The 12,916-nt window shown below is 41.2% G+C and overlaps 1 protein-coding gene across 3 annotated transcripts in view; it reads right to left on the bottom strand.

Annotated features, from left to right (window-relative positions):
- itga7 (integrin, alpha 7) overlaps positions 1-12,916 on the bottom strand; it is a 41,326-nt gene that overhangs the window by 10,844 nt on the left and 17,566 nt on the right. For 2 of the 3 annotated variants that reach the window (XR_520204.1, XM_008282091.1), the window contains exons 3-14: positions 12,497-12,576; positions 11,997-12,252; positions 10,596-10,727; positions 5,553-5,760; positions 4,996-5,192; positions 4,178-4,266; positions 3,945-4,072; positions 2,840-2,935; positions 2,680-2,741; positions 2,205-2,374; positions 1,861-2,007; positions 284-399 (exon numbers count right to left, since the gene is read on the bottom strand). Coding sequence is in view for 2 of the 3 variants with exons in the window: in XM_008282091.1 (XP_008280313.1) it covers positions 284-399; positions 1,861-2,007; positions 2,205-2,374; positions 2,680-2,741; positions 2,840-2,935; positions 3,945-4,072; positions 4,178-4,266; positions 4,996-5,192; positions 5,553-5,760; positions 10,596-10,727; positions 11,997-12,252; positions 12,497-12,576 (1,681 nt within the window). In the remaining variant the exon portion in view is untranslated. Of the gene's footprint in view, positions 1-283; positions 400-1,860; positions 2,008-2,204; positions 2,375-2,679; positions 2,742-2,839; positions 2,936-3,944; positions 4,073-4,177; positions 4,267-4,995; positions 5,193-5,552; positions 5,761-9,771; positions 9,880-10,595; positions 10,728-11,996; positions 12,253-12,496; positions 12,577-12,916 lie in introns of all 3 variants that reach the window. The other variant, XM_008282092.1, reaches the window with a different exon arrangement.

The following is a 12,916-nucleotide window of genomic DNA, read 5'->3' as shown; positions in this document are numbered from 1 at the left end:
AATGGTTTATTAAAAAATAATTAAGCCATTAAAACTTTTGACAAGGTACCTTCCTGCAATCTAGCACCAAAGGTTTAATTTTATAAACATACAATCAAGAATCAAGTGAATGTTCAAGTATAAACACCAACCAGACCAAAAATAATCATCATTCCCACTGCATTACAATTTTCTTTTATTTTTTAAAGTGTGTGGTGTGGGTTGCTAGGCAGCAGTGTCTCAGGCAACAGTAGTCATCATCATTTGCAGCAGCTCAGGCAGAGAAGATTGGACAGGTACTAACTTTGGCAGAGGGGTGAAGAGGTCGGAGTTCAGGGGTCTTGTTCCAAACTGGTAGCTGAGCTTCAGGTTGCTCTGGCAGATTTTGTCATCGCCACATCCTTCTCGCAGGAAGTTCACCTTCAGAGGGTTAAATCAGATCAATGTCAGGCTGTGGATACAGGGAGTTTCCTTAAGTCTGCAAGGGCATTCTCCATCAACTATCCATTATCTATACACCGCTTTATCCTCACGAGGGTCGGGGGGGTGCTGGAGCCTATCTCAGCTGACTTAGGGCGAAGGCAGGGGACACCCTGGACAGATCACCAGGGCCACACTTAGAGACAGACAACCAAGCACACTCACATTCACACCTACGGACAATTTAGAATCACCAATTAACCTCAACATGTTTTTGGACTGTGTGGGAGGAAGCCGGAGAACCCGGAGAGAACCCACGCTGCACGGGGAGAACATGCAAACTCCACGCGAACCAGCAACCTTCTTGCTGCGAGACAACAGTGCTACCAACTGCGCCACCTTGCAGCCCTCTCCATCAACTAACAGGTTTTTAATATGTGAACTAAACTACTTTTTAAACACAAGTGTCCAAAATTCACTGTTTTTAGCCTCTTGCAATTAAAATAGCAAATAAGATGGCAAATTAAAAAAGAAAATAAACTATGTGTCTGAACTGTTGGTGGGCTGCAAGGTGTGCAGTGGTTAGCATCATTGCCTCGCAGCAAGAAGGTTGCCGGTTCGCGTCCCGCTGAGGATCTTTCTGTGTGGAGTTTGCATGTTCTTCCCGTGCAGTGTGGGTTCTCTCTGGGTTCTCCGGCTTCCTCCCACAAGGTGTGAATGTGAGTGTGCTTGCTTGTCTGTCTCTAAGTGTGGCCCTGTGATAGACTGGTGACCTGTCCAGGGTGCCTCCTGCCTTCACCCTGAGTCAGCTGGAATAGGCTCCAGCCCCCACTGCGACCCTAGTGAGGATTAAGCGGTGTATAGATAATGGATGGATGGACAGTTGGTCACGTGAAGCACTGTGATCAGCTTTTTTCACTATTTTCAAACATGAACGATTGATCAGTTAGTCTAGGAAATATTCAACAGATTAATTGATGAAAAAAAATATTATTTGTAGCTCTGATTGCATTTCTGTTCCACATCTGCATGGTTATGAAGACTATTTAGCAGCAGATATTAGTAGATTCAAGGGTAAATGACAGTGCAGTTTGTACACAAGTGAGACAGTGAGGAGGCTCCATCAGCATAAGAACATTTCAGTTGACTGCACGTTATTAAAATTTCATAAAGTCCTACAGTTAGTTTATGGATGTTCCTTGCAGCAGTAGTATTTAATTTAGATGCATGTAAAGTAATTCCGTTGAAACAAAAGAAGCAAGCAATCCAACACATATCATGTGTGATAACAACAGGCTGAATTGCTGTATTTCCAAAATAGGAGTCTAAATTAAAACAGAGAAGCTATGTTGATGGAAAACATTCCATAAAGCCTTGACTTGCCTATACAGTAATCAATAAGCAGGAGTGCCCCACTTGAATTAAACCGTGAAATAGTTCAGCTTGTGTTTTGTGACACACCTCAGAATGCAGTGTGTTAGAGGGGGAGACATTCAGTATAGGAGGCAGCTTCTCCAACTTCTTGGCAGAGTGTCTGCGTGGCGGCTGGGGCTTGATCGTGTGGGTTATCGCCAAAGAGATGGGACGCAGTTTGTCACGGATATTCTCCTGTATAGACAGAAGATAATAGATTAATGGACAATATGGGATTTTGCCTAAAGGTTAGGGTGGATAAAATGAAGCGTGTGAATTGTTGACCCCCATATGTCAGAAGATATCATGAAAAGGAAAAGTATTCAATCCACTGAATGCACAAAAAGGCCAATTTGAAAAAAGCAAAAGGTTATCAATTATACGTTACTGACATGCAGCTGGAAGACAGCAGTGGTGCACACAGGGTGAAGCTGCCGATGCAGCTCCACTTCTTCAGTCTGCGTATACTCGGGCTCCAGTGAACTGCGGCCCAGGAAGTTAACGCGGTGTGGGAGGCCAAGCTTCCTACGCTCTGTGTCAGCTTCAAAGTGCACCACAAGGGCTTGAAGGAGAGAAGAACGGGGGCGATGCATTGAGTGAGACAGAGGGATCGAAATACAGAAATGTCAGGACACACACAGAGAGCACTTAAAGAGCCCACCAGGGGCAGAGCATATAGGAAACCCTCATCTGAGGGGGTACAGTATTACACAGCAGTGATTTAATCATAATAAAGTCTACTGTTACCTCACAGATAAGGTTGCTTTCTACTGAAAATAGAAATGACTCCTGTCACTGTGGGGAGTGACATTAAGTCCCATGTGAGGGAGGAACAAAAACAAGCTTGAAAACAGAGGTGAGACTTACTAATGTGTGGGGAGTAGTGTGCGGGGTGGGCTGTGAAGGTGAAGCAGGCCTTGACCTCCACACTAAAAAAGACAAATGTTTGCAAGCTTTAGTTTTCAAAATTATGTTTTTTAAAATCAGGGTTTAGTTCAGCTATCCTGGTTGTTTCTTCAGTGCTTACCAGACACCATCTCTGCCTTGGCAGTTGTTCTGCTCCAAATCAATGTTTTGAGGGTCAATAGACATTTCTCTGAGCACATGGATAACTGGACGAGACCTTGAGGACACAGAGAAACACAGAAAAATGTGTCAATAGGGAAAAATGAGACTAACTGATGAAAAATGATGCAAGATTTATGGCCCACACTTGTATTTCACACATATCATTATAGGTGGCATGTGTTTACGGTCCAATTAGACATAATTCTGATCTTTCTTTTTTTTTTTTTAAACCAAAGTACATTAAAACAGAGCTGTTTTCAGAATATTGTTGCAGGTCTGATTTGAATGGTGGGCTGAAAGGTGGCTCGGTGGTTAGCACCGTCACCTTGCAGCAAGGAGGTCGCTGGTTCGCGTCCTGGTGAGGACACCCAGGATTCTTATGCGTGGAGTTTGCATGTTATCCATGTCTAGCGTGGGTTCTCTCTGGGTTCTCTCTGGGTTCTCCATCTTCCTCCCACACAGTCCAGAAACATGTTAAGGTTAACTTGTGATTCTAAATTGTCCGTAGGTGTGAATGTGACTCTGCACATTGTACTGCTGTTTAAAAGAGAATACACAAAGATCTCACTGACAAAAACCCTCACGTGTGTTGTTTTAGAGTTAATGAATGAAGAATTTCAGATCAAAGAAAGAAACTACAGAAACTCAAGACATGACTGATATCAGTCAAAAATAGTTTTCTTGATTAAAATACTGGGATACAGCTGTTATCACTGCTACCTCACAGCTAGAAGGTCCTGAGTTCAAATCTCGGCCTGGGGTTTTTCTCTGTGGAGTTTGTATGTTCTGCGTGGGTTCTCACCGGGTGCTCCAGGCTTCCTCCCACAGTCCAAAGACATGCTGACTGAGGTTAACTGGTCTTTCTAAATTGTCCATAGGTGTGAATGTGAGTGTGCCTGCTTGTCTGTCTCTGTGTGGCCCTGTGATAGACTGGTGACCTGTCCAGGGTGTCTCCTGCCTTCACCCGAAGTCAGCTGGGATAGACTCCAGCCCCCGCGACCCTAGTGAGCGGTGTATAGACAATGGATGGATGGATAGATGATTTGGGTGGTTAAATAACTCACCTGAAGAGAACCACTGAGTCATTAAGAGACCCTACTGCCACATCTGGATAGTGGTTGCTGTCAATATCCAAACCACCTGAGATGGAGTATCCGAAACGTCTCACGTCAAAGTCACGGCCATCCAGCACCTAATGAGATAAAATGGCTGATTCACTCCTCTCATGGATGTCTATATTTCATTCAGTCCTTTTATTTGTATCCTTTTTTCTTCTTGCTTTCATAGTCTTACATACCTGAGCGGGTTTAGTCTCAATTCCAGCATCTGAGCCTCTGTAGATGAAAACTTTTCCATCTCCATCAAACGGTGCTCCCACAGCAATATCTGTACAGATAGAAAACAGACTGGTTTACATTTCTCACTGTACATAGTTAGTTAAATTGTGAATGTTTTAAAACTTAAGCCCAATTCATATGGTTCTGTTTCTCTTCCACTGAAATTTTCAAGAAAAACCTCAAGAGGTACATATTTTTAATGGCGTTTTCCTGCTCTTAAGGGTCTTAATATTTAATATTTATTTTTAGAAACAGCTCTTACAATTTGTTATCCTGTTTTGCCTGTTGAAGTATTTTATTCAATTTTGTTTTAAAATGTACTTTTACTATTTTTATCTTGTCTTGATGTTTTGTACAACATTTTGTTACCGTCTGACTGATAACTTGTGTCGCACTTTGGTCAACTCAGGTTGTTTAAAATATGTTATATTTAATATTGATTTGATAGAGACAAGCAGAGGATTCACTACTGGCTAAATAGTATGAATGTTCCAAATGTTACCACAAATGCTAACTGGTGTAAAAAGCCATTTAAATCTCCATCATTTTGCCTTTTTCTGTTAGGGTCATTCAGAGAACTGGGGTTGTCTATTTGCCCATTAAAAAGCAGCAATGATATTTTTGTTTGAACTATTTGCAGTCTTTGCAGATTAGGATTTAAACACATGAATCTTTAGCACAGATCTTTGTTAAAGAAAATACTGTCTCCTGGGGCATGACTAATACCTGAGCTCTTTCATTCACTTAGATTCAGTAAAACAAGAAACACTGCCCCCACCTCCGTATCCATCCTGGTCCAGATCTCCGATGTTGGTGACTGTCATCCCAAACATGGAGTCATATGTCCCGTTGAGACGAATGGGCCGAGCCTGATCGTCCCAGTGACCAAAGGGGTTCAGATACACATAAACAGCTCCACCAATCTCCGCTTTACGGTCAAAAAAGTTAGGAGCTCCAACAATCAGGTCGGTCCAGCTAAGGACAGAAAACAAGACAAAAAAACCCAAAAACAAATAAGTACTTGAGTCACCTCCAGTGGTCAAACGTAACTAAACACATTTAGCCACTACATGTCTTGTATCTAAATAGAAATGTGACGCACTTTACTGTGTTACTTTAAATTACCCTACATTTCAGAGACTGCAAAAAACTGATTTAAATTTGAATAGTTTATGGATTAAATGTTAATAATATATATCTGTATTAGCAAAGCTTGTGAAAGGCCAGCTAAAATTAAAATTCTATGTTTTTATAGTGTAGTACTTGTACTTTTATTAACACAAGCCATCCCGTTTTGTTATATCAAGAATGACTTTACATTCAGCTTCTCCTCACCCGTCCCTGTTGAGATCCGTGGTGGCTACCGAGTACCCGAATGAAGACGCCAGCTCCTCCCCCCAGAAGATGTGCTGTGGCACCAACCGATAAACGTTGTCCTTCTTCAGCAGCAACACTGCCCCTGTATGGTTGGCCCGCGGTGCACCAGCCACGAAGGTCAGCTCCCCAAGGCTCATTATCCCCATGGCTGAGTCCACAGAAAACCCTGGAGGAAGAAGGAAAAAGGAAAAGAAGAAGGAGGAGGAAGAAGAAGGGTCAGGGGTTATTATTGACCGTGGGGTTCAGAGGCTCATCTCCTCTCAGTGTGCCATGTTCTGCTCATCTCCTTACTAATGAAATGTGTGCCTTAAGTGACTATTGATTTTATGCCAAACTCATGATGGCTGTAAATGTTCTGTGTGCTGTGTTTGCCAATGGTTGCGAGTCTGCTGGCAAAAGCAGAAAGGCCGGTTGTGACAGTAACAGGGGGAGATGTATCGGCCTCCGTCTAATGTCTCAGGAGATGCTGCAGCGCTGCACCGGTTGCCTCTGGTGAAGGCAGTATGTAAACATGGTGGGAGGACATTAATCAGATTTATTGCCTAAAGCATCTCCTCCTTTGTGCGAGTGTGCTGTGAAAATGCACATCTGCGTGCGTGTGTGTGCGCATGTGTGTGTGTGTGTGTGTGTGTGAAGGAATGTGAGGATGTGCTTGCATGTAAATCAAGTAAAGCAAAAGAGCGAGCAAGAAGTGTGTGTGTGTGTGTGTGTGCGTGCGGGGGGGGGTATTTACTTTATATTGTGTTCAAATTTTCTTATCAAGCTGCGAAAAATAGCACATATATCAAACATTTCAAGTAACCTCATGCTTTGGCTTTGCTAGTGAAAAAAAAAAAAAAAGCAGGCAGGCAGAGGGTGTGAAAAAAAATCTATCAGGACACGAAGGACATTTGTTAGTCCTGAGTAAACATGCAGCTGGAGACACAACAGACAAACAGTGAGCAGCTCCAGGGTGGCAGGTGTGGAATGCAACATTGCAGCTCCTATAAAACCAACGGATGGAGACTGGGTGCTACTTTTTCCACACTGGGTGGCTTTTAACACACAGGCTTGCAACAAGGTTGACACTGTAAAGCTAAATAGGGAATAGAGGCTTAATGGAGCAAAAGGTTTTTTAAAGAAGATGGGAACCCTGCCTGAGCGTAACAAAGGTGCTAACTTCAATAAACTGCTTGGTTTAACTTTATTACTTAGGCCAAGGAAATTATTTGTAAAGAGTGGATGCCAATCCAGATTGTTTTCTTTTGTGTAGCCTCAGTCTAGAGGTAGGTTTTTCCATTTTGTATTGTTCATTTATATGTCATTCTTGCTACTGATCTGATGTGGCTGTGCACTAACTTGACTTTACTATTAAAAATTATTCAGTAAATATCTGTTTAAGGCTAAAAATAAGTTCTGATTGGTATTTCCATGCCATATGGTACAAACATTATGATGCAGTTTATCCACATTTCACTGTCAATACATTCAGTGAGTTTAATTTCACATATTTTTGCATGATATAACAAAAATTAAGCTTTGTTTAAATTTTATCCAAACGACTACATTTGTAAAGATACACACTCAACTGATTAGTTATGAAATAAAACTTCAAAAAATATGTTTTGTTTTTTTTCTTTTTTCTTTTTTTTTCTCAAGATGAAGCCAGGGCAAAAGATGATGTCACTAAATGTTGTTTCAATCTGAAGAAGTGGTACATTGCTGTATATGCAAGAAATTAAATCATTATTTTGACAATGACAGTGTTTCCAATGGGAATAGCACAATTCCTCGGTAAAACCTTTATCACTTTAGCCAAACACTCTGCAATGAAGAGATTCTATGAACAGGATTTGATTTGGCCCTGAAGGAGGTAAAAGAGATGTTTTGATTTTATTCAGAGAGACTCTTTTCTTTCTTAAAATGAATCAATGGTTTTATTGTTTATACGTGACCACATTTTAGGAGCAGATGAAATCTGGTGATATTTGAGATCCAACAGTTGCTGCACATTTCTTCAGCGGTGTCTGTCATTTTAGTAAGCATGCATAGGTGTGGCACATCATCTGGTTAGGATCAATGGAAGCATGTGAGTTATAAATGAAGGCTAAAAGGTCATGTGAGAATTAGTGTAGTCAAGGAGACGGCTCAATATGGTGAGTGAGAGGGAAAGCAGGCTTGGAGGAATGTGAATAAAGAGATTTATAGCAGATCCACACACTTAGTGGGAAATAATAAGTGGAACCACACAAAACAATAAACAAGCCTGTTCAGCAGAGGGTGGGTCATTACCCACAGACACTGAAGATCCATAACAAAAGTCTCACATTGCTTTCTCCAAAACAAGAAATCAAGATATCTTTTGGATACTTCTAGGCTACCTCTTTATATGACTGTAGCTGTATAGATGGTAATGTCAGTCTGTCAGTTCACCACTGGTGGAATCTGAGATTGTGATGAAATTTTGTACAGACAATGACTGTGCCTGCTTAGGAATCAATCCCATTGTCTTTGGTGATCCCCTAATGATTGCGTATGCATAACACGCAACTTTAGGCACACTTCACCTGTCATGTATACACATTTTAAGCTATTTGTGTGTCATTTTAGGGTATTAAAATAACACGCAAATAAGTTGAGGTTAGGGTTCAAGTCAGGAGGAGGGGGAATTCTTCTTAACCATACGGTGTACAATCACATGTGAAATGCAGAATTGCATTCTGATAGCTTGTCTTTTACTGACACCAGTTTGAATCCCATGACTTTTCCTGTTGTGCCACCATGAGGCTGACATCGGTCTTATTTTTAAACATTAAATTTGACATCGACATTTGTCCTACTCTCAGATAAATCATAGCAAATTTGCTTATTTCCTAATTTACCATGTAGAGCTATCATCTGGTCAAAATTTAAAATTGTAAAATACTTATTTATAAAATACCTAATAAAAACAGTCTGACCTCACCAAAAGATTTTACTAGTCAATTGTTTAAGGAGGTTAGAATGAACAATGGAGACGACCTCTTGTGGCCATGTGAATTAGATCATGTAAACTCTCTGAACTTGCTGTTGCCACAGTAGTTCCTTTTCGATGGCGTGGGACTCATCCCCTTGGTAATCAAGAACACAAAAGAAGCCTGTTGCAGAAAGTGTCCATTTTAACCCAAGCCATGGTCTTTTCCTAAACGTCATGAAGTAGTTTAGTTAGGGAATAATAATAACAACAATAATAATAATAATAAGAATAATAATAATAACAATAATAATGAAAGCTGAATAATAAGTCAACTCAACTAAAAATAATAGTTCCACATGGGACATGGACCCCGCTCTCCTGGGTGAACAGCCTGTGAATGGTTTATGGCTCCACCACACCCATCTTCTCATAGTATCTCAATTACCAAAACACTCACATACAGTTTGACATTTTGGGAGTCACTGGCAATGAATCTTTTCTGTTGTTTAAGTGTGAGGTTGTGTTGTATAAGAAACTGATGATGCATTCCCATTGGTTTCATTTGTACTCTGTGTTTAATGCTAATTAGCTACAGGTTAGCATGCTAAGACACAAAACTATGGTGGAGAACATGGTAAACATTACAGTATATGTGCTAAACATCAGCATGTTCTCAACGTCACTGTGAACATGTCAGTACGCTGATGTTAGCATTTAGCTCGAAGCGCAGCTGAGTCTGAGTAAACCCCGCAGAGCTGTGAGGTCGTAGGTTAGTTAAACCCTTTAAAACAGTTCAGTTTAGTAAAACTACAGCAATCAACACGAAAACCACCACCAAGATGCCCTGGAAGGCTTCATCCGGACAGACACATGCAACGGACTCAACACACTAAAGACAACAGAGATCTATAGACAGAACAGACAAACACCCTTCTGCTACTCAAAGAGACAACCATCTGTTCAATTTAACAGCTAGGTGGAGAAAAAAGAAAATAGTCAGCATCAAACAAATTAAATTGTGTAAATCTGAATTAGCCAAGTTTTTGAATAAATTCAGTTTTGGATGGCTGTCTCTTTATAACAGTTAAGACTTGGTCCAACGTAGTACATAGACTACACACTACAATCTCTATACACACCAGGTTGAATTAGAAGACAGGACTAAGACAGAGACGGAGAAGAAGAACGTCCACTACAAGCCCAGTTCCGAGGTCCAAACAACAACACTTCAAGCCTACAAACCTAAGTAGCTATTATGAGCTACATCCTCAAACGGTGTGGGCCGGTTGCTGGGCTCCAGAGTTTTGTACAGCAGTGCATCTTCAACAGGGCTAGCCATGAACAAGAGCCCTAAGGCCCAAAACAGGAAGAGAAAGACAGAAGAAGAGACAGAGGGAGGAGGAGCGTGGGAGGGGAGTGATGGAGTGGTGAAGGTAACAAAAGAGTGACAAGAGAGAAAAAAAAAGGGGAGGGAGAGGGAAGTGCAGGTGAGACAGGTAGTGATTGATTGGTGCTTTGTTTCTGTGGTGCTGCAGCGGTTCGTCCTGCAAAAACCGCCGGGTACCTGGAGGAGAGACGACGCTTCAGGCTCAGATCACACCCTGACATTGTAAAGCACAAACTTAAAGGTTTGACATGTTTTTCTGTTCTTCAGTTTTCAGATGAGGGCGGTGGCTGGAATGAGGACAACATCATTGTAGTGTTTTTCTTTTTTGGTACATACAGTGTTTTCCTTGTTCTGGAGCAAATACTGGCATCATAAGAATTCATGTCAGGCCACATGTCCACCCACAATGAGAGAGAGCTCCAATAATGAGGTGGAGTCATATTCAGGGTTTTATGAGTCATGCACAGATAGGCTCAGCCAGAAACAATGCCCAGCGGATGACAGGGACACTAAAACACCTTTTCCCTCAACCTGTCAGAGGCAACTTAGCAGTAGCTACTGTTCCCGTGGATAAGTCAGCCATGCTGGGGTGCAGTCTGAGCCCTGGCGTCCTCCCCCCTCCAGCCCTCTCTTTCTCTCCTGTGCACAGGCAGCAGTGAGCAGGGAGGGCAAGTCCTACCCAGGTAACTGTGGTAGGGCACAGGGATGAGCTGAGCATTAAGTTGTTTCTGATCTGCCACCTCATAGGGCCCGTCGTCATAGTAACCGAGGTCGAGCAGAGTCTGGTTGAAGAGCTGGACGCGCATCTCACCTGGAAAGGAAGCGGGTGAGGGCACAGCAAAGCAACAAGAAAACATTTGGACATTGTCACAGTGAACACAAGATACATACATACACACACACACATAACTAATGCTGTACAGTTTGTACCATATGCTCATCAACATAATGTACAGCTTAATCAGTTAGCATACAAGAAATAGGCATACTTTACCATTTCATACAAAGACGATACCATGAAATTCAAATGCAACATTGGCTTTCAATCAAACTGCGACTTTGCAAAGACGAGGCAACATGAATATGTACATATTGGAAAGTTGGCAAAGTGTTTTCTTAAGATTTTAAACATATTTGTACTTCTGTCTCAAGGTTTTTCTTGAGTTATCCCACCAGCATTTGTGATTTACTTTCAATTTTTAGCTATAAACAATTCCTTTTATTCTTTAGAGATCTTTAGATCATGTGACACTATTGTTCACCAAATGCAGTACACTTAATGTATACACTATAAACTCAAAACCTGCTTAGAACTTGTGTGACTTTGGACCAGGCAGAGCCAGACACACAGTGTCCATCCATCTAAATACACGTTCTTTCCCATTGACACAGTGGAAACAGTCTAACACCAGGCTTTCTAAAATAACATTCAGTAGAATAAGAAGTATCATTCACAACTGACAGACTAAACACAGACTTATATTGCAGTGTTTTAGAATGTGAATTGAATAAATTAAGGCCATCGTGCAACAAAGCCCGACATTGATCTCATGTGGCAGTCTATGACAGTAAACTATAAATCAATCCAGTAACTGATTTCTACATCAGGTAAATCTCCTCTTTCTTTAATTAAGTGCATGCCACTGTGCTGCATAATTTCACTTTTCAATCAATAGAAATAGAAATAGGGCTATAAATTAATTACATTGTCCAATCAGTAGTGCTACTTTCATTAGGCAGTTTACATGGATTTTTTTCTATCTTACAGTAGCTGCAACTGAAAGAGTTATCATTTTTTATATCCACTGGCAGTTGTTTGCACACTGAAATGGTGCAGTACTTATGAAGACATTAGAGAGGGGAACAATACAAAATAGGGAATTTCAGTTTTAAATAATCCCTACTTGCAAATCTTTCTCTTATTATCTGTCTTTATGATGGGTGTTAGGTCTTTTTATCTATATATTCCCAAACATCCCATCACAGATTTGCTGAGATTTTTCAAATTAGTAAAACATACAACTTCTTGATTTGGACAAAAAAAAACAAAAACACAGCTTGTCAAAGTCAGACACTTTACCTTTCCAGTTGTAGGTTCCTGGAGCCCCAAACAGAATGAAGTTGTTGTCTGGGGTAAAACTGACAGACAGGCCCTGCTGGCAGAAACCAAACTGCTCGTGCCCCTGTGGTCGACCTTCACAGAACTTCCATTCTCCTCCGTCCAGATCATCTCGCTCAGTCAGGTCCTCGCTTAGGACGTAGCAGCGACCGATGGGATCACGAGTCTCTGAAGGTTTACTGACACGTTGCCTCAGCTCGTACAGGTGAGCACAGGTCTGGAGAGGGACATCAAAGAGCATTAATGGATGTCATTTTCGAAACAGCGCCATTCTCAATATGATTGAGTCATTCAGAAAAATGTGGTCTTCATCCTCATAAATAAGAACTTGACAGATAATCCAAAGCTGGAAAATGTGTTCACACATCTCTGGGTCAGCATCAGAACATGTGTCTTTGTTTTTCTTGTCCACACATGAACTTCCTGCACTGATGAATTTACATGATGCGCCTGATACTTACCACCACCTTCCCTCCAATCCCCTGACTCTTGACTGTAACGCCGAGCCACTGGTTGTCCTTGCTCTCTCTTTCCCGTTTCACTGAACGAAAACACAGAAGGAAATGCCAGTCATGATGGTTTCCATGTTGTAAACCAATTAGGATCGGGGCCACAGTAAGCAAACAGCACTTTGTTATGCAATGAGTTATTCAACTTACAAGTGTTCAAAGTATGTTTAACTTTTTCCAATATTGCAGTGCAAATAAGTTAAAGTACATTTTAATGGTAAGCTTTTGAATAAAAAAACATAGTGGCTTTCATAGATTCTTAACAAAACCAACCAAGAAAGGCTTACTAAGGAGATATGCTGATGTTATATAACTCAAGAAAAGAAAGCACAGGGAGTCTACATGACTTAAAACATCTCTGCTATTGTACAA

Source organism: Stegastes partitus, unplaced genomic scaffold (assembly GCF_000690725.1).
Source record: "Stegastes partitus isolate 25-593 unplaced genomic scaffold, Stegastes_partitus-1.0.2 Scaffold257, whole genome shotgun sequence".
NCBI lineage: Eukaryota > Metazoa > Chordata > Actinopteri > Pomacentridae > Stegastes > Stegastes partitus.
This window is presented reverse-complemented; position numbering and strand designations above follow the sequence as displayed.